The sequence below is a fragment of the Chelonoidis abingdonii genome, chromosome 4 (assembly GCF_003597395.2).
Source record: "Chelonoidis abingdonii isolate Lonesome George chromosome 4, CheloAbing_2.0, whole genome shotgun sequence".
Classification (NCBI taxonomy): Eukaryota; Metazoa; Chordata; order Testudines; family Testudinidae; genus Chelonoidis; species Chelonoidis abingdonii.
The window spans coordinates 10,201,115-10,222,398 of NC_133772.1; the positions used below are offsets into that span (position 1 = coordinate 10,201,115).

General features: G+C 53.2%; 1 protein-coding gene across 1 annotated transcript; it reads left to right on the plus strand.

Moving 5' to 3' along the window:
• The first annotated feature begins 4,913 nt into the window (after window positions 1-4,913).
• On the plus strand, window positions 4,914-21,027 carry PPM1J (protein phosphatase, Mg2+/Mn2+ dependent 1J). Its single transcript, XM_075064813.1, is given in 11 exon segments — window positions 4,914-5,005; window positions 5,007-5,177; window positions 8,717-8,843; window positions 9,309-9,632; window positions 11,143-11,255; window positions 14,278-14,362; window positions 17,566-17,684; window positions 17,932-17,995; window positions 19,489-19,596; window positions 20,251-20,402; window positions 20,862-21,027. Coding segments are annotated over 11 exon segments (1,503 nt in total). The 3' UTR covers window positions 21,010-21,027.
• Window positions 21,028-21,284: the final 257 nt, after the last annotated feature.

The window sequence follows — 21,284 nt, forward strand, 5'->3', positions numbered from 1 at the left end:
CCTTTGACCAGTCAAGTCCCTCCTGCCGCCTATAGAGGGCACCTTCCCTCTCTTATCCCACCCAAGGCTCCAAGGGTCATGCTGTGAGAGGCTGCAGCCTGTAACATTGTGAACCTTCTCACTTGTAATTTAAAACTAGCTGCAGAAGAGGCAGCCAGCGGGTCTCCCCAGGCAAAGCTCCTTAGCCAGCATTTCAGGTGGCTGCGGCACAAAAGATATCGCCATATTTATTAGCAGCTCTCTTTCTGCCTGGACGCTATGCCAAGAAACACTAAACGGGTATAAATCCCGAAATCAATCAGAACTCTGCCCCTTTACCTGTGATGCAATTTCAAGCAGATGCTAAAAAGAGCCTTCTACTTATTGCAATGTAAAACAAACTGTTCCGCGACCTTCTTCCATTGCCCTTATTTAGTCATACTTACTTGCACTCCTTGCATGATTTTAGCACTGGGGAGAAGCGCTGCATTAACATTCCTGAGATTATTTCCCTGAGCTACTGCAAAGGCAGCAGCAGTGCATGCGCCAAAGGGCCTCAGCTCTGTCCGGGACAGATGACTTTCCAAGGGTCAAGAGGAGAAACTCCTCTGATGAGCTTGCCGTTTAGCAATGCTGATTGGACTAAATCTATATGTCAGTTATAAACTGATTTACCTGTGTCTAAACAGGGGTTTGCACCGGTTTAACTAAGTCAATCTAAAAACTGGTGTTAGTTAAAGCAGTGCAACTTCTGGGTGTAGACAAAGAAACAACTAGCAATCTGTCTCCAGGCAATCCCCATTAGGACTCCTTATTAACTCCTTATTGCTCCTTATTAACAGAGTTTGGAGGTGGGGTTAGTTACCAGTGAGTACTGAGTGTGTGTGTAGGGGGGGACAGCGGGGTACGGGGGTCTCTAAGGTGCTGGAGGGCGGTCAGTGCTTACTTGTGTGGGTCAGGCACGGCTGCTCATCAGAGGCCAAAGCCTTGAATTAAAGCTGAAATGCTTCTGAACAATCGAGTTATGTCCTCCCTACCCTTCCTTTGAACTCCTGCAGGGTGTGTGCTCCAGACGTGGGGAAACATGTTTCAGACACCATGCAGAGAATGCACAGTGCTCTGCAGGTCTGTGAGTATTAGACCGAATAGATAGATCTGGCATGTGGAAGATTCACTTTACAGCTGGAGGAAAGGGACAAAAGCCAGGGACACAAGGGTTAAAAACAGAGGGAGTTTTCAATGAATCTGTTTCTGTTTGTGCACCACTTATAAAACAGGAGCAGGCAACCTATGGCACAGGTGCCAAAGGCGGCACACAAGCTGATTTTCAGTGGCACTCACACTGCCCGGGTCCTGGCCACCAGTCGGGGGGCTCTGCATTTTAATTTAATTTTAAATGAGGCTTCTTAAACATTTTAGAAACCTGATTTACTTTACATACAACAATAGTTTGATTATCTATTATAGACTTATAGAAAGAGACCTTCTAAAAACGTTAAAATGTATGACTGGCAGGCAAAACCTTAAATCAGAGTGAGTAAATGAAGACTCGGCACAGCACTTCTGAAAGGTTGCCGACCCCTGTAATAAAATATAATGCAGAGAATAAATAAATGTTGTTACACTCCTGTATTTTACCACGTTGTTTTACAAAAAGAAAGCTATTTATTTACAAGTCTCTCTACTGGATAGTTTTCCACAGCATCCCTCATCTCAGTATCTATTCAAATGAAAATACAAAAGAAAAACAGCACAGCAGTAAAGGGAGGAGAAGCTGTAGAAAAGGGAAAAAGAAATGGATGTGGTTTGGCTCATCATGCTGCTCCAAGGAAACACCAGGCAAGAGGTCCTATTAGGAGACTTGTTTCTGTGAAGCCAGAGTCTGGAGGTTAGTAAATTACAGCAGTAAGAAACAAGCAGTGAACAATATATTGTAGGGGCCGCCAGGGCCATTGCAACCATTTAGGTGGTCGCCTAGGGCGCTGGGATTTGGGGGGCACCATTTTCTTCGGCAGCGACCACGGCAGCCGGATCTCTGCTGCAAGAGGGGTGGCGTGGCATGCAGGGGAACTCCCCGCCCCAGCTCACCCCTGCCCCAGCTCACCCCTGCCCCGCCTCCTCCCCAAGCACGCTGTGGCTGCTTCACTTCTCCTGCCTACCAGGCTTGTGGAGCCTAAGCTGATTGGCACCGCAAGCCTGGGAGGTGGGAGAAGTGAAGCAGCTCACCCCTGCCTCGCCTCTTCTCCGAGCATCTCATTGCTTCTTCACTTCAGGGGTGAGCTGGGGCGGCGGGGGGTGTCTCAGGGCGGAGGGTGGTGGTGAGGAGCTGCCGCAAGGGGGGCGCCTCAGGGCAGGGGGGGGAGTTGCTGCGGGGGGAGCCTCAGGGCAGGTGTGTGTGGGGGGTGCAAGATGGAAGTTTTGCCTAGGGTGCGAAACATCCTTGCACTGGCCCTGGGGGCTGCCTTGCACTGACTGAGGGGTAGGTTAGGGCAGTGGTTCTCAACCAGCGGTATGTGTACCCCGGGGGAACACAGAGGTCTCCCAGAGAGTGTATCAGCTCATCTAGACAGGTGCCTAGTGTTACAACAGGCTACATAAAAAGCACTAGGTAAGTCCGTTTAAACTAACATTTCATACAGTGACTTGTTTATACTGCTCTATATACTATACACTGAAATGGAAGTACAATATTTATATTCCAATTGATTTATTTTATAATGATATGGTGCAAATGAGAAAACAAGCAATTTACTGTGACACTTTTTTTTTTTTAACATCTGATTTTGTAAGCAAGTAGTTTTAAGTGAGGTGAAGCTTGGGGTGGAAAGGTTGAGAGCCACTGGGCTAGGGGACATAACCTAGCTCATCATTTCTAATGTCCTCCACACCAAATGCTGCTGTTACCCTGGTGTAAGTCTAGAAATTTGGGGATCAGTGGGGACCAAGCTCCACAGTGAGAAACCTCCATCTAAGGAGCTGGGAAGTAAAATATTTTATTTATATAGGAAAACTAAGACGTGTGCCCATCCACATGCTCTAAGCACCTTGACGTAAATTAACAACAGCACTTTAAAATCACCCACTACTGGCTATCTGGGGGAGACAAATCAGAGAGGCTGGGACAAGCGAAAATAGAGCTGTTGCCCCTCTGAACCCCAAGGGAACTCTAGGAGTCTACACAGTCCCCGAGATGTGGGGAGCAAAGGGAGTGGAGGGTGGATTCTGGGGTGGTGGTGGTGGAGATTAAGGAGAGCTTCAAAATGTTCTTTCCAGCAAGCATTAATGGCTTTGTTGTCCTTCAGAAGTGTGGTTCCATCCTTAGAGCCAAGAGGATTCATACCATGGCAAATTGGCTCATAAACAGCATTGGTGTCACTAAAGAAACCACATGTTGCAGGGGAGGGATAGCTCATTGGTTTGAGCATTGACTGCTAAACCAGGGTTGTGAGTTAAATACTTGAGGGGGCCATTTAGGGACCTGGGGCAAAAATTGGGGGTTGGTCCTGCTTTGAGTAGGGTGTTGGACTAGATGACCTCCTGAAGTCCCTTCCAACCCTGATATTCTATGATTCTATGAGATGCAGGGGGTCTCGGGATGTTGTAGGGAGGGCTGTGGGGATCTCAGAAGTGGTAGGAATGTGGAGTCACTGGGGAGTTGTAAGAGGAAGCACTGGAGGTTTCAGGGGTGGTGGGGCGGGGATAGGGGGGATTGGTCCTGTAGGAGGGGACAGTGGAGAGTCTAGGGGGTGGTGGGGCTAGAGGTTCTTGGGTGTTGTAGGAGGGGCAGCGTGTTGCAGGGGTCTCCGTGGTGCTGGAGAGGAGTCAGTGAAGTGGTCTCATGGGTAGTGGAGGGGAGAGTGCGGGTTTAGGGGGCAGCAGGGTATGGGGGTTTCTGCTGTGCTAGAGGAGAGTCAGTGAAGGGGTTTCAGGGGTGCAGAGGAGGCTCCAGGCACCAGCATGCCAAGCGCGTGCCTGGGGCGGCAAGCCACGGGGGGCGCTCTGCTGGTTGCCGTGAGGGTGGCAGGCAGGTTGCCTTTGACAGCATGCCTGCCGAGGGTCCGCTGGTCCCGTGGCTTCAGCAGACCTCCTGCAGGCATGCCGCTGAATCCCCAGGACTGGGGACATCCCGCAGGCAAGCCGCCGAAGGCAGCCTGCCTGCAGTGCTTGAGGCGGCAAAATACCTAGAGTCATCCTTGCAGGGGTGGTGGGGTGCTGGACGGAGCAGTGCTGGTTTAGGGGCAGCAGGTGCAGGGGTTTTGAAGATACTGGAGGTGGTCAGTGATGGGGTCCTGGGGTACTAGAGGGGGCAGCGGGGTGAGGGATTTTGAAGTGCTGGAGTAGTCAGTGAAGGAGTCTCAGGGGTGCTGGAGGGGACAGCGGGGTGCAGGAGGGGTTGGGGGGCAGGAGTTTTGGGGCGCTGGGGCAGTGGAGTGCAGGGGATTTGAAGATGCTGGAGGGAACAGTGGGGTGCAGGGGTTTTGGGGTGCTGGTGGCAGTGGGGTGTAAGGAGGTTGGGATGTAGGGAGGCAGTGGGGTGCAGGTGGTTTAGGGTACTGGAGGGGGTCAGTGATGGGGTCTGGGAGTGCTGGGGGGACAGCAGGGTGCAGCGGGGTTTGGGGTGCTGGGGGCAGCGGGTGCGGGGATTTGAGGGTATGGGGGGACGGCGGGGTGCAGGGGGGTTGAAGGTACTGGAGGGGGCATCAGGGTCCAGGGGCTTTGGGGTGCTGCGGGGAAGCAGGGTGCATGGAGGGTTGAAGGTGCTGGGGGCAGTGGGGTGTTGGGGTGCCGGGGAACAGAGAGGTGCAGGGGTGTTGGGGTGCGTACAGGTGGTCTCTGGGATTGCTGGGGCGGGGCCAGCCCGGCGGATCCGCAGCTGGGGAGGCGGGGAGCGGAGCCGGCCCGCCCCCAGCGGAGCGGCAGCCGGCGGAGACAGCATGCTGGGCAGGGTGCGCACGGCGGTGGCGCAGCTAGTGGGGGGTCTGGGCCCCGCTGCCCGGCCTCAGCTCCGCGGGACTCCCCTTGCGCCGCCCCGGCCCCAGCGCCTGCCGGGGGCCGCCCGTGGGCGGTGGCTTCTCCAGACCGGCCTTTCTGCAGCTCACCTCGGAGGAGCTGCAGCTGGCGGACGATCACGCGGGCAGAGCCGTGCAGAGCCCCCGGGAGAGCCGCCGCCGTCTGCCCTGGAGCACAGGCTACGCCGAGTGAGCCGCGGGGTGTGCCGGGCTGGGGAGGGACCCCGGGGAGATGCTGCGGGCTGCCTGGGGCTGTCGGGCTCCGGGGGAGGGAGCTGGGCACGGGGTACCCGCAGGTGCGGAGAGCCATTGGCCCGCACTGCAAACCCAGTGTAGCACCCCTAGTTCTAGCCCTGCGCTGCCAGGTGGCCGGGGACGGAGGGAGAAGGCCTCGCATCTGGGCCCTGCGTGTCCGTGGGTGCAACTGCCCAGGGGACAAGGCGGGGGGTGGTTTGCACAGGGCACTGCCGCTGGAACGGGACCCAGGCGCTCCTGTGTTGCGGGGTATCCAGCCTACGGGTGCTGCGATGCCTTGACTCCCCCAGCGGGATCCCGGTCGAGAGAGGGTCCCCTTGACTCGGTCTGGGACCCTGAATCAGGGGTCCTGGACCAATGTGTATAGTGGGGATGCTGAGAGCCATTGAACCAAAGTAAACCCTGTATGTGACGGAATCCACGTCAAGCCAGGGGGTGGCAGCACCCCTAGTTCCAGCACCTAGGCCCTGAATAGCTCCTTTGTTCCAGCCCCTGGGGGTCTCTCCATGTGCAAACAGTATCTGCTCCTTACTGGGAAAGCAGATCCAAGCATGCAGAGGTGTTTAACTCTCCAAGGGCACTCCCCTTCCCTGGCTTATCCACTGCCTTGGCCACTCTTGTGCATTCGCCCTGTGGCACTTAGCATCTCCAAAGCCTGTCACGGGTCCAAGCTAGACATTTAGCTGGAGGTACCGTTCTGCAGAAGCTGCAGACACTTATGCACATGAGTAATCGGTGAGTGAAGTGAGTCTGAACACAGAAACATGAGTTAACAGAGAAGCCTCTTTGCAGGATCACGGCTGTGCTGTGGTCAGCTTCCTTCTAGAGACCATGACTCTTGCCGTTAACCAGAGGATTTTATATTTCTAGAGCCTTGGTGTGTAAACTGTTCAATGAATGGCTGCACATTGTTCTGTATTACAATTGTCGTACTGTCGAGAGGCCCCATAGTGTTGGGGACTCTGCGCATACAGAATGAAAAGGTGATTCCTCTCTCAGAGAGTCTACAATGTGGGAGTTTCATTTTTAGCCGTATTTTTTGTATTAGCTGAGCTGGAGTAAGACAAAGGTCCGTACTGCCTTAGAGATATCTGCCCACTTTCGTTTCCTCCACTGCAGTTTCAAACCTGTGGTATTGCTAAAGGGAAGCTCTGTTTGTTTCCATTCTATCACAAGTTCCACTGAAAAAAGAACAGGAGTCCTTCTGGCACCTTAGAGATTAACTAATTTATTTGAGCATAAGCTTTCGTGGGCTACAGCCCACTTGATCAGATGCATGCAGTGGAAAATACAGTAGGAAGCTATATACAGACAATATGAAAGTTCCACTGAGGTTCCCTAAGGTCTTTTGACACCCTGACACGGCAGGACAGCTCCTCTTAGTTGTAAGAAGGTTACTGGGGCTCAGCCCTGAGATAATATCTATTGTAAATATCGTCATCTAGATGGCCAAGGGTCAGGGGCTGATTCTGATTCCATTTGTTACCTGTCCTGGAAGGCACAAGTTATGTTTTTCTTTTAAATGGATTATTAGTGGCTTACCTGTGTACCTGCATAGGTGAAACAAACACCTTCTGCAGGGCAGCAAACCTCATGGGCCAGTGCCTGCTACCCTCTCACTGAATGGTGTCTTTAGCCCTAGGCCTATGAAGACTTACATGTTAGCTTGACTTTTCACAGGTGAGCGGTCACATTGCCACAGTGGGATGATGCGCAGAGTAAGGTGTTATTCCGTGTGAATAAGGGTGTTGGAACCGGGCCCTAAGAAAAGTCAAAAGTAGATTGGAGAGGAGCCAGGCTGTGCTGTTTGGTTTGCCCTTTCCTCAGCTGGAGACAGCCCCTGTCATTGCAGTTACCAAGTGCCTCACGATCTTCAATGTATTTACTGGATGTATCTTTCACTATCCCTTTTCACAGATGGGGAGCTGAGGCTCAGAGAGACTGAGCTTCCCAAGATCACAGAGGAGCAGAGTCTCTTTAAAGACCTGCTCCTATCATGCTCATTGGGAGCAGGAGAGGCCCCCTAAGCTTGCACAAGGGACCCTCCCACAGCCTGGCCTTTTTTTGGCTTTGTCACCTCCGTCCTGTAGCCGGCCTTGAGGCTTTTGAAATGCCAGCCATGAAGCGGGTAAAAACTAGACTTAATGGGGAATTCTTTGCAAAGGCCTCCTCTTAAGCTCGAAGAGAGGCTGGGAGGAGGTGTATATTATTGGTGACAAGGACCTTAGATAATCAGGGGTTCATTTCAGTGTGTTTTTTGTCTGGTGCCTGCTCTGCTGCTTTTCACGGTGGTACATGTTGTCACTGCTAGTTTTCTGGACCTGGATTTTCCAAGCACTCCCTATTTTCTTTTCTGTCCTGTTAGTGCTGCACGCAGCTCTGTTACTGTCCTTCAGTAACAAATATTGTCAGAAACATCACTTCCCTGTGGGGTATTACAGTGAAACCTACCTTCAAGTGAGCACCCCAGGGACAAAGAAAGATTTGTCACCTAGTAGAAATTGGTCTTTAATTAAAGGGAGGGGGGAAGTACTGGAAATCTTGGAGAAGCTATAAGATATTTTTGTACAACTATTTATTTTAGAGGTGGCCCCTGGTGGTGCTGTTTCACTGTAATAAACAGCAGTCACTGTCTTAGACTTTGGCATTGTTATGGTTCTGAAATTATCATCTTTCTCATTTGTTTACACACAGTTAGGGTTTTTTTGCTCACAGTTTGTGATAGTAACAAGCCAAAGCTTGGATGGGTTTTTCTGGGTTTCTTTCCAACTTCTGAACTCTTTGAAATGTTACTTGCTCCAGTGCGGTATTGGGGATAGAAAACCCTGTGCCTGAGTTCTCAGAAGTAGGAACCTTTCAGAGGAACTCGTTAAAAGCACCCTTCAGTTTAGCTCTGACTGCTTCTCCTGCATGTGGCACCATTCCTTCCCTGTAAACCACTTAAAGAGCTGCTGCCCAAAGAGCACTTCTTGTTTTGCATATCTACAACTTCCTCCCACAAAGCGGGTTTTGCAATCAAGATCTGAAATTTGCTTAGCAAGGGGGATTGCTTAGTTAATGTCATTCTATTTGCAAAAGTTTCTGCTGGTACATCTTACATTCCCACTTCTGCTTAAGCAAACCAGGCTTTCCATGGGGTACTGAGGATTTTGGAACACACTGGAACGTGACCTAACTCATTTGCAGAGGACCTGTGGCAAGACTTGGTATGTGTATCTTGCACACAATTGCAGCCAAGGCTTGTAGCAGATTCTGAGTCAGAAGCTTTGCCTGATGCACAGGAAGGAATATCCTGCCACAAGAGCTAGCTGGTCTCCATGGGCAGTTGTTCTCTGCGTGCTGTATAATCAGGGGGAGTGAAGGACTGGCTAGCGCCTGCTGTGTCTCTCTGCAGTCCCAGAGTGAAATCCACTGATAAATGGAGTGTTTGTCCCCAAATCATTGTCTCTCTCATCTCTTTCCATTCCCCCTAGGGTGATAAATGCTGGGAAGAGCCAGCACAACGAGGATCAAGCCTGCTGTGAGGTGGTGGTGGTGGACAGAAGATGCAGTCCGAGGTGTAACCCAGTGCCCAAGGAATGCACAGAGGAAGCGGAGGGGGTGAGCATTATAAACAGTGGAGGCCGGAATCCTCGCAGGGCTTCCTGTACTTCTCATGCTGACTCTCTGCTCCACGCCTTGCTCCTGCCAGGGTCCAGGCAAAATGGCTTTGGAAACACACATGCAAAATTCCATCCACTGCATGTGCTGCCAGGGGAGGTCCCAGAGGCCTGGGTCCCTCTGGGGTGCGATTGGATTTCAGTCCATTCAGTGCTTGGCCTCAGTAGGGGACGGGGCTGCTTGTGGCAGGGAACTGCGCTGAGGCCACCAATGAATCAATTTCGCACAAGTCACTGAGCAGCCAGCTTGATCAGTCCCCTCGTGGGCTGGACTAGAACTGTCCTGGGATCAGTGCCTTGGGCCAGCCAAGCCCCAGCCCTGTGATCCTAACCTCCCTGCTCAGCTGTGCCCACCGTCCCTTCCCTCCTTGTTTGAATTCCCTAACTGTTCCCTTTTTCCCAGCAGGGCAGGAAGGACCTTTGCTTCCACTATTGGGGCTTGTTTGACGGCCACGCTGGCAGCGGTGCCGCTGTCATGGCATCCAAGCTGCTTCACCTTCACATCTGCGACCAGCTCAGGGACCTGGTGGATATCTTACAGGACTCCTCCCCTCCCCCGCTCTGCCTTCCGGGAATTGCTCGGGAGCTCCCGGCTGAGCAGAACCGGGCCCCCCTCGCACAAGCGGATGCGGAGCTCCCCAGCGATGCCCTACCCCGATTCCACCTGGAGAAGGCCGTCTCTCACGAAAGCCTGGTGATCGGTGCGATCGAGAACGCCTTCAAGCGGATGGTGAGCGAGCTGGGGGAGCGTGCAGCCCCAGAGCAGGAGGTGGAAGGGGAGGAGCTAGGTAGAGAACTGTCTGAGGAGGAAATGCCTGTAAATCTCTCCTCCCCACAACATGCATGGCAGTTAACCTGTGGAACTCACTGCCACACACATCACTGAAGCCAGGAACTCAGCAGGGTGCCAGAAAGGATTCGGCCTGTCTGGTGCTAATGAGCGTTTCCACGGTTACAGCAGGAGAAGAAAAGTTCCCTCCAAGCGTTCCTTGCTCTCCCCAAGCCTTGTCTTCTCCCCTGCAGCCTGCACTGAGTGCAGATTGGCCCCGTTGCTGGAGGTGCTGTGCTCAGGAGTCATGCGACACCAGATCAGCTTCTCCTGCCGCGTCATGCGATGCTACGTCCTGTTTGTCACCATTAGCAACAGGAGGCATTAAGGCCCACGGCGAGAGGGAGGCTGATGTGTCATTTCCTTCTCACACGGAGACTGTCTCACAGCACCCAAGGGAGCAGCTCGGAGAAGCCTAGCGCAGCTCTGCACAAGCAGCTCCCAGGCTTTTTTTTCTTTGTGGCTGCTTTCGCAAGCCCCCAGCCGACTGAGGGAAGCCACTCTCTGCAGGACTCCCCTCTCCCCAGCCTGCCCCCAGGAGAGCCACAGGGGGAACCCAGGTGACACCCCACTTCCCATAGGAGCCACTGTGTCCAGTGCCGGCTGGCCAGAGCCCCTGGGATCAAGCAGGGGGATGTGCCCTGATCCTGGCCGAGTAGTTGCATTCCAGCTGGAATGTACGCTCATTTCCTTTAGCAGTCAGTGTGCTGATGGGACAGCAGAGGGCAATTTTGGTCTGCTGGGGCCTGTGCTTGGCTAGCTGCAGTCTCTGGACTCAGGAGCCTGACCCTGTCTTTGCTAACCCCTACTGGTGCTGAGAGCTCAGCCAGTGCCTGGGCCTGCCAGGCACTTTATTTTGCCTAGACATGGGCCCCATGTGCAGTGCCAAGCGTTCCGTGTGCATAGGGGGCAGGCAGGACTGGCCCTGCGCACCCAGCAGCAGGCACAGGGCTGGCAATGGTGCCCAGATGCATGAGGGAGGGTGCGATCGATAAGGGAGAGGAGGATCTGGCATTAACCCTCTTGCTGCTGCTCCTGGCTGTGGCAGAGCATGGCAGTTGCAGAGGCTGGGAGTGGATAGGGTACAGGACACCCACCTCCCATGGTCAGGAGGCTGGGGGCAGAATGAGGAATTAACCAGTGTGACATGCAAGAACAGCAAGGGTGTTCAGACCGAAGAGCTTTCGGCAGACGAAGGAGGGCGGATTGGCACTGGGGGGCCCTTGCCCAGCTGAGGGCACACTGGAGGGCCTGTTGCAGCAGTAAACCCTGATCCACGTGTACGGGTATTTCCCACCCGCTGCCTGGTTCTGCAGCCCGCCTAGAAAGGCCCTGCTCTGTCTGGGGCCCTGACGTCTCGGCATCTTCGAGCTGCCTCCATCTGTAGTTGTATTGCTGTCTGTCTCCACAGGATGAGCAGATTGAGCGGGAGCGGATGACCCGGCTCGTGGCAGGAGGCTGCTGTGCCCTGGCTGTGGTTTACCTGCTGGGGAAAGTCTACGTGGCAAACGCAGGCGACAGTAGGTAGGAGACAGCGAGTGTGTACAGGGGCCAGTGTCTGGGCCAGGGCAGCTGCAGTCACAGTGTGACTATGGGCTAAGACTCCTCCGCTGCCTGCAGGAAATGGATCTGACCTCCCTTCCAGAGCCCAGTCACTGACTGATCGAGAAAATAAACACGCCCATTTAAAAAAAAAAAAAAAAAGCTTTGAAGACATGTGACAGCTCAGGAGAAACCTGGCCTGTCACAGCGACTGGCCAGGCGTGGATTCCAAAGCTTGGGACTGGGGCTGATGAGGGGGCTGCTCCACATGCTTCTGCACACAGCTGTAAACTGCAGGTCCGTGCACTGTCACAGGGGTGTTTCAATAGCAAACTGTCCAGAACTGTAGGGAATGGCCTTCAGAGCAGCAGAGAAAGCCCAAAGGAATGAATGCTGGCTACGTCACTTGGGTAGTGTAGAATTGCCACCTTTAGCTCGGGATTTGATTCCTTAAGCTCCAGACACCTTCCTTGGCAGCATCTTGTTGAGTGTGATTAAAGACGGGAGGAGTGGGTCTCTGGGGTGAGTTCTTCTGTTCCCCTAGCAGTATTTCCTAACAGCCCTTTCTGCTGGATGTGTCACATTTTGTTGTAAATCAGACTCCAGGCCTGACCTGCATTTCACTCCATAGCCGGCTGGAGGGGAGTGAAAATCCCCCTGGGGGAGATGTGCAGGAGCACCTGGGCGTACGCCTCCACGGCAAGGAAAAACCACTGAGTCTCGGAACCCTGTGGGGCTAAAACTCGCAACATGGCTGTTTGGGCTCAGGCTGGAGGCCAGGCTCTGACGCCATCCGTGTTGTGGGGTCTCAGAACCTGGGGTTCAGTCTGAGCCCAAACGGCCTCACTGCCCAAGCCAGGCCAGCCACGGCTGTGCCACTTGTGTTTTATTGCAGCGTAGATGGACCTTGTGTGTCTGAGCCCAGGGGTGCAGGCACTTTTTGCACCCATGTAACTATTTTGATTGAAGGCAGTGGTGATAGTTTAAGTGGTGCAAAACCTGTGTGTAGATAAGCCCTTAGGCACTTGCAATCTAAATCTTATTTACAAAAGCACTATGTGACTTAGGTGCTTAAGTACTAGGGAAATCAATGGAATGTAGGTTCCTAAGTCACTTAGGTACTTTTGAAAATTGGGCCCCTCTTGCATAAATGTCCATCCCAGCAAATGTGAGTGTCGGTGGAATTTGCTGTTTCGGGGGATGGGGGGGGTGAACTTGGTCCCTGCATAGTAGCGTTTCACACCCAGCTGAGCTGCTGTAGGAGCGAGTTGAAGGAGGCTGTGAGTGGCACTGGCAGCTGATGAAGTTGGGCTGAGAGGGGAGCCACTGGTCTGGAGAGGGTCTTGCTGAAACTCTCTGTTGACCACTGGCCAGGAAATGCAGCGACGCGGTGGAGTAGGCCAGGCTGTGACTGTCGTCAGTGTGAATCCTGCGTTGCTGGAGAGCCCTGTGCTGCAGTGTTGTTGCGTGGAAGGTGCTCGTGCCAAATGGAGGAAGCATCTTCCGTCACGACTGCAGGTAGCTGGAGGGAGCAGGCATCAGTTTCATCTCCGGCAGCTTCTAGTGGCCTCAGCAGGCCTCTCACGAGCTCCTCTCCATGCTGCCAGCTGCTATCCCATGCGTGGGTCTGGGCAAAATGTCCCAGATGGTGAGACCCAGCTTGACCGGAAGAGGCCCATCTCTTGTGTCCCTGTTGGAGTGCGGCTCCTGGTACCTGATCCAACGTGCTGCTCTGGTCTCCCACGTTCGGCTCTGTCTGTGGTGCTCAGTTAAACAAGGGAAGTCACTTAAGGGTCCTGCTGGAGGGGTACGAGGCAGAGTAGAGCCCATCTCTCTCCTCCAGCTGTCCCTGCCCTCTGCACAGGCACTAATATGACTCTGGCTTCACAGGGCAATGGCTGGGGGTGGTTCTTGGTGCTGTTTCTGTTGCAGGAGCAGGGGGAGCCCCGATTGGGGGTCGGGCCCCATCATGCTAGCGCCTTGAGTGCTCATATGTAGTGGAAGGACGGCCCTTCCGCTAAGGAGCTTGCAGTCTAACTGAGCCAACCGGCAGGACAGGATGGGGACTGGGGGGTGGCTGATCAGTGGCCATGGCTCAGAGCCTGCACAGGGGCTAGAACCTGCTGCATAAACGAGCGCCATTTCCACACGGCCACTGACTGGCCCCGTAATGTCGACTAGCCGCTTCTCATCGATTGACTGGCAACGCTGGGATCCGTCCGGAGCGACAGTAGCAACTGAGTCAGGACCTCTGGTCAGGGAAGCAAACACTGAGCGGGCCCCAGGGGTACCTGCAGCAGTCGCACAGTGCGTGGAGGGGACCCCGCTGCCATAAAGTGCAGTGAAAGCCAGAGATCCAGCCAGGCCACTGATGCCCAAGGACCGTGGCTGCACATGGTAACCTCTGGCCAGGTGCCGTGAGCAGCTCTTTTTACATATCCTCTGAACAGCACATCCTGTCTTGCACAGGATTGGCAGTGAACAAGTAACACAGTATAATATTCCCGCATATCCTGTCTGTGAACTGCCTAGGAGTTCTGCATTCTCCCTGACCCGCTCTCCTGTTAACGATGCCTCCGTGACCTTAACACAGATCCTTTTCGCACAGCCAACCGCCGCTGCTCCACTTTCCACCCTAGATTATTTTCTCTGTCCCCCTTTCTACTTTTTATTTTTTAACGCCTGTGGTCTCACTGAGGCAGACTGCGCCCTCCTTGCCTGGGTTTCCCAATAGCAGCTTCGGGGGAATCGCAGTAGTGTAGCCAACAAATGGTTCTTGAGCTCAGGGTGGTGGAATTTGAACGCAGCAGATGCAAAAATACAGGATGGCGAATGGACAGTGTGAGACACCTTGCTCCTCAAAGGTGTGTTGTGCAGTGAATAAACTAGGAGCCTCTGGCAGGTCTGTAGGGAGCCCACGGTAACGTTCCTCCCTTAGCTGTGAAAAGAGAGAACAGCCGCTTTCTCTTTCTCACTAATCTCATCATTCCGTATTTCATTGCAGGGCCATTATCATCCGTAACGGGGAAATCATTCCAATGTCCAGGGAATTTACTCCAGAAACAGAGAGGCAGAGGCTACAGTTTTTAGTAAGAAAGAACTTTCTTCTCATCTGATTCCTTCTAAACCCCCTCCCCTACTGCTGACCATCTGTCTCTGTAAACAGATGAGCAGGGCAGCTCACCGGGCAGTTGTGCAGCTGGGGAAATGGCTGCAGTGCAGGCCGCACTGAGATCACTTGTGAGGTTTATTCGCTAAATGTGACCCCTCGGGAGAATCAGCAGCGGTTTCCTTCTGCCCCAGATTGTGAAATAGGTGCAGTTTGGTGGGGCCTGGATGGGGTTTGGGAATGAGAGGTGGGGCCTATAATACTAATAATAATTGGAGATATACCTATCTCATAGAACTGGAAAGGACCCTGAAAGGTCATCGAGTCCAGCCCCCTGCCTTCACTAGCGGGACCAAGTACTGATTTTTGCCCCAGATCCCTAAGTGGCCCCCTCAGGAATTGAACTCACAACACTGGGTTTAGCAGGCCAATGCTCAAACCACCGAGCTATCCCTCCCACCCATTAGTTCCAATCCAGGCCCACGTTGGACTGTCTTGGGGGCTAGGGAATGGTCTTTACCCTCTAGACCAGCTTAGCAGTTACGCTGACTCAGAGCTGTCTGGGGACCCTGGGAGCGAGTCAGTGATCTCAGCCCATTCCCTCTTGCACGGACAAACCTCTCATGTAGCAGCCTCAGCAGAGAGGCCGAGGGCTGAACGGGCCGTGGAGACTGAACTGCCTCTCACCCCTAGGTCCGAGCAGGCCAGCATGGGGAGCGCTTGCCTTGCTATGGCTCGTTCTGCATTCACGCTGGGCATAGAGAGGGCAGCGCTCTCCAGGGTTGGCAATCTGGCTCCTGACGCCAGCACAGAGCCAATGGACTGTGTGCCATGCCTGAGGCAGAGACACGGAAAGGGCGAGGCCCCTCTGATATTTATTTAGTGTTGTCTCATTCCCGATGAAAGCAGCAGTGTCCTGGACATACACCTTGCCTCTCCCTTTGTCCATCACGTTCCCAGGCCCCATTGTTCTTCTCTGGAGGAGCAAGCAATGGGAGACTCTGCTAATGCCAAGTCTTGATTCTGCATCTTGGTGCCCGCTACAGCACTAGGAAAACAGATCAAGTCTGAGCATCGCTTTTGTGGTTCCTGAAAGCTTCCCCTCCAGTTTGCCTTGGAAAAATCACTCTGCTGCAAAACGAAACTTGATATGATTGTAAAGAAACCCCCCCACAGAGAGTGGGAGGGAGAAGGTGACATGGGAGTTAGATGAGGTTTTGCTGGACATGTTTCCTGGCTCAGACTATACCTTGGAAAAACCCCAGGAGGTTTCCTAACCTCAGCTCTATTTTCAAACAGCCCCGGAAAGGAGGAAATTGCACCCAGCAGTGGAGTCTCTCCAATTGGCTGAAAAACTGAGCAGTCAGAAAATCAACCCTATATTTGCCCTATGGGCTGAGGTGGATCATTTTCAGCCAAAGTCCTTTTGTAGGCTTTGATTCCAAAAAGTACCCTAATAATAATGCAGGGAACTGCAGCAATTCTGCTGCAAGCCGCAGTGTTTCGGACCAGTACTCCAGACCATTACACAAGTTAAACGGAGGCCATTTATATCACAGTTAGACTTCTGGTCCTGTAGATAGAAAACACAGTCCCTGGAATCAGCCTTCCTTCCAGCAGAGATTGTCTGCAGCTCTGCGCTGGATTCCCTCACCTCCTGCTCTCGTCTTTTCCTCTGCTAAGTCATTTGGCATTTGCTAATGTTGTTCGAATCCCCCCACCCCATGTCCCTCCCTGCATCTCAGCACTTTGAGTCTCTCTTATCCCTGCACTCTCTGGTGCAATGTGATAATTACATGTCAAAGTTCCCTGCCCCACTGCTATGGGTTCAGGGGTGGGCTGATGCAGAAGATTCCCTGTAAGCTTGAGCAGCCAACTCATTGGCTAGGGGTCTGCTGGGGGAAATTTGGCTTTGTTTAAAGCAGTAGTTCTCACTCTGTGGTCCATGGACCATCCCAGACCAATGGAGAAATATGGGACTAAAGGTTTTGGGGAGTGGGAAGGGAATTGGGTCCCTGAGGAGATCCCTCTCTTTGCAGAACGAAACCGTTGGGAACCTTCACATGGGCTCTGTTTAAATGCCCAAGGAAATATTCAGTAATGACAAGACATTGTAGACAATGGCACCACCCACAGAGGCTAGTTCAGTATCTAAATCCCAGCGTTTCCCCTTGTTGCATCTGGGCAAATGAACGGGAGGGGTTGGCAGAGGCCATGGCATTAATCATGGGCCTGAGGCTCTGGCTGAGAGAAGAGAAGTCACTGCCTGTTGCTTTTCACTTGCCATCTCTGAGCCCCAGGTGCAGGTTGCTGAGTTGGGCCTGTGTTTGCTGTCTGTACCTGGTGCCCCTCTCTCGTCTCTGCTAGTTCATAATTCAGGCTGGTGGACTGACTGTCTCTTGCCTTACTCCGCCTCACCATTGCAACCCACGGGTGACCTCTGGGTACCTGAACTGGACCTGGGTGCATTTCAGCATTCCCCTGAATCTTCTCTCTTGCATATTTCAGCCAGACCCTCTGGGCCAGTTATTGCAAAGCCCTTTCCAGATCAGCATGGGCAAAGGCCCCCGTTGACATCACGAGTGGCATTTGTGCCCAGAACTACATTAGCTGCTCTGCTCTCACATGGAACTGGGGCTTTCCAGTGCACTGCTGGGAGGTGGCTGCCCTGTAAAGACACCCTGCAGGCTTTCAATCGCAGTGAGATGTGTTGCTGTTGTCACCAATAATAAAAGCCATTTTAGCCCCTTTCCTGGCAGTGTCTAGCCCTTTCGCTGTACCCTTCTGAGGAGTGACCCAGGGAACCCCAAGCCCATTGAAATCAGAACCAACCTCTCCAGGACGCTTATTGGAAGCCACCAAACATGAGTCAGACCTTCATGAAATAAGGCAGCGCAGCTGCAGCTGGAGAAAAGGCTGTTGGCACCTAAGCTGTGTTGCCTTGGGACCAGCATACAGTGCCCTTGCTGCGGTGCAGAGTGGGTTGATGTGCCCAGGAGCCCGGCCTGAACGTTTGCCTTTGCTGTCAAAGCCCAGTGTCTTAATGAGCTGGGGAACAATGCACTGTGGGCCCCCTCTCCAGCATAGTCCCTGCTGCGTGCCTGGGGCCCAGGCTGCGTGTCTTGTTACATTCTCAGGGCGCTGCTAGGTTTTGCAGCTGAATCTGCTGTTTTCTCCCCTCAGGGTTTTTTGAGACCTGAGCTGCTGGGGAATGAGTTCACGCACCTTGAGTTTCCCCGGAGAATTCAGCACAAGGAGCTGGGGAAGAAGATGCTGTACAGAGACCAGAACATGAACGGCTGGTAAGGCCACTAACTTGCTCGTTACGCTTTGCGCCAGCCTGGTGACTTAGCTGCTTAGGTCCCCCTGCTCCTGTCAAAGAGAAACTCCTCCATGGGGCTGTGCTCTGTCAGGTGGGTTCAGCTGCACCTGTTGGCAGCCACCAGTGTAGGCAGGGCCTGAGTGTCTGACAGGCAGAGGCTGCTCTGTTGAAAACAGCCGAGAAGCTTTACCTGCCCCATAACAGGTCATCTCCCTGTTTGTAACCAGGGCCTATAAAAGGATAGAAGAGGACGACCTGAAGTTTCCGCTTATCTACGGAGAAGGCAAAAAGGTAAAGGAACTGCAGGTGTGAGATACAGACTGTGACGTTCCCCAGGGTACATGCTGGACTGCTGGGATGCCTTCTCCACTGCTTTACTGTCAGAACAGCCAGGCTCTGCTCGCACACTGGCATGTCATGTCACTCCCAACTGAATACATGAATGCTCTCCCACCCAGCCATGAATAGATACAGGGCGAAATCTGCATCTCTCTCAGTCTCAACCTTGCCCCCCAGAAATGTGCATCTTGCACTGGCCAGTAGCCCACTGGACCGTGCCAGCTCATAATTAGTCCATCATTCCAACAATGGGTAATAAATGTGCACCAGCCCTGTTGACCTGAGTAGAGATTTCCCAAACACTTCAATCAAACACACTGGTTTAGATAAAACAATGCAAGAAGTTTATTAACTAGAGGAAGATAGATTTTAAGTGATTTACAAGTGCTAAGGCATTAAAGTCAGAGTTGGTTACAAAAGAAATTTAAAAAAAACAAAACATGCAGGCTAATTCCTAAATGTTACAAAGGCTAATTGGATTAAAAGCAAAAAGGTTGTTACCCAAAAGCTTTCAGCAGTCTGTACTGGCTGGAAAACCTCCAGGCAAGGACTACTCCCCCCAGTTCAATGATGCACATTTGTCTTTCAAGCGATCTTGCTGCCTGGAATAGAGGAGAGGTAATTTGTGTGTTTGAGTTCTCCATTCTTATTCCTTTTTCCCCTCTTTGAGGATTACCCCCGGCTGGGGGGTAGATAAAACAGTCCCCTGTGCACTTGAAATTCAAAATGTCTTTTAGGTGAATTTTAAATTTCTTGCCTACACCTTCTGTGTACATGAAGTTTGAGCCCTCTTGGAGATGGCATGTAAATTCTTTATGTACAGTCTCCATTGCTGGTGAAAGGTTGTTTCAGCAGTTAATAATTTTCCAACACCTGTGGCCAGTCCTTTGTTGTCTCTGAGGAGTTAGTCTGTAGGCATTCCTTAGAATTACAACATATTTCAGTAACAAACATATATATAATCTTATAGCTTTACACACACTGTTGTTATATACATTTTAACAGGACAATGATGTTCAGTAGATTATGAGTTTTTAAATGATATCTCACAAGGTCAACTTTCTATGGAATATATCATAGCCATATAAAAGTGGTGAACATGGCGTACAGGATGTCACATGGGGTACAGTGTGTCATAAAGACACAATCCCTATTGAACAGGGAGGCCAGGAGTTTAGAGGAGTCATAGAAATCCAGGCATGGAACTGGGCATTAGAGTCTGCAATGGTTTGGGGGAACTCTTCTTTTCTGACTTCTGCCGGTGGGTGGGTTGGGGGGGGATTTCTGTCTCTGAAGGTTTAAATTCCAGCCCTGTTTTCTCTGGTGAGCCCAAGGGCCCACTCAGGCCCCCGCAGATGTACTGACTGCAGCACCCACCATGCTTGCATTTCTGTGGGGCCAAGGGGGAGCAGACAGTGAAGCTGTTTGATTTGCTTTCCCACCAGGCACGGGTGATGGCCACAATAGGGGTCACGCGGGGCTTAGGAGACCATGACCTGAAGGTGTACAACTCCAATATCCACATCAAGCCTTTCCTCTCCTGTGTCCCTGAGGTGAGTTTGGCCAGCCCACTGTCCTCCTCCCCAGAGTTACCTGCAGTGGCTGGTGCTAGGTTATGTGAGTAAATTCAGTGCTCACCTCATGGAGGGGCTTTTAGCGATAGGGTCACGTGATCTGACACCACGTGAGCTCTGCCATGGCACTCCTGTCCTGCCCTCACGCAGCCCCGGTTATTCCAGTCCTGGGCCCGTCACACAGCTCTGCCATAACCCCCGGCCCAGCCATCTGCCTGAGGCATTCGTCCCCCATAATCGGGGTAGTTGAGCGGTTCGCAGAGTTTAGTTCAGTTATCCTCCCATACCCCTGTGAGGCAGGGCAGGACTGCCATCCCTGCTGGACAGGGGGGGAGTTGGGGCCGCGTGTCTGGGTGTGGAGGACAATGCTTTGCTTGGTCTCCCTTCTGTCTCCTCTCTGCCCAGCTGGGACAGGGAGATGACTCTGAAAGTGACAGTGAGATGGGAACCCTTGGGATCCCCATGTGCTGGCTGGAGGAGCTCCAGGGGAGACGGACCAGGGCATGGTGCTGTGATGCACGGCAGTGCAGGAGCTAGACAGACCCTTTCTGAAGTGCAGTAGCAAGTGGTTGGTGTTTGCTCCGAGCCCCTCTCTGGCGCCCGTGTTTGCTCTGAGCCCCTGTCTCTCGCCAGGTCAGAGTTTACGACCTGACACAGTACGAACACTGCCCTGACGACGTGCTGGTCCTGGGCACCGACGGGCTCTGGGACGTGACCAATGACCGGGAGGTGGCTGACGTGGTCAAGGAAGTGCTGATGGACTACGAGCCGAATGACCCCTGCAGGTGAGTCAAGGGGGCTGGACGTATTGTGCCTGGAGTGAAGGCATGGGCAGGATGGCTGCAGTGTGGAGGAGGGCCCTGCTGTCCCAAATGCCCAGTGCTCCCGACTTGCTGCCATCATTCCCTTTCAGGCTACAGTTCCCACAGCCTGCCATTGTCTTGCCTCAAAGGCACCGTGTCACAGGCATGTGTTCCCGGGGGTGGGGCTGGATGCTGTTTCCTACAAAGCACTGGAGCAGGCAGGAGGGGTCATCTGAGAGTAATGTGTTCCTCGCACCTCCCCACAGGGCCTCCCATGGGTCCCACAGAGCTTGACAGCACCCCCTAGCCATCCCCTTTCTCACCAGGGCATACAGTCAGCCTCAGTAGGGGGTTCTAGGATGGATCTGCCCCAAGTGTGGATGGCAGGGGTGGGAGGGAGCCTTCGCTGCAGACTGGCTGCCTCCGTTTGTCATACTGCAGGTACACCGTGGCTGCCTACGAGCTGGTGGTGAGGTCCAGAGGGGTGCTGAAGGAGCGAGGCTGGCGGCTGCCCAATGACAAGCTGGGTTCCGGAGACGACATCTCTGTCTTCGTGATTCCTCTGGGCGGCCCCGGCAATTACACATGAGGCCAAGCTGCCCCGGGGCGTGGCACTGCTACAGTTGGCATGGGACCAGGACCTGGGGGGGCACAGGGGCCACCTGACCAGCTTCCTGCCTCTCCTACAAGAGGAGTAAGAAACCCTGGAACCTAGCCTGCCCCCGCGCCCCCTCTCCGCCTGCTGCTTCTCTGCCGCTGGGCAGAGCATAGAGCCATAGCAGCTAGTGATGGAAAAGCTGGCTGGGGCCCTCGGGCTGGGGAGAGCAAGGGAGGACTGTTTTGATACCAGCACCTATAGCCAAC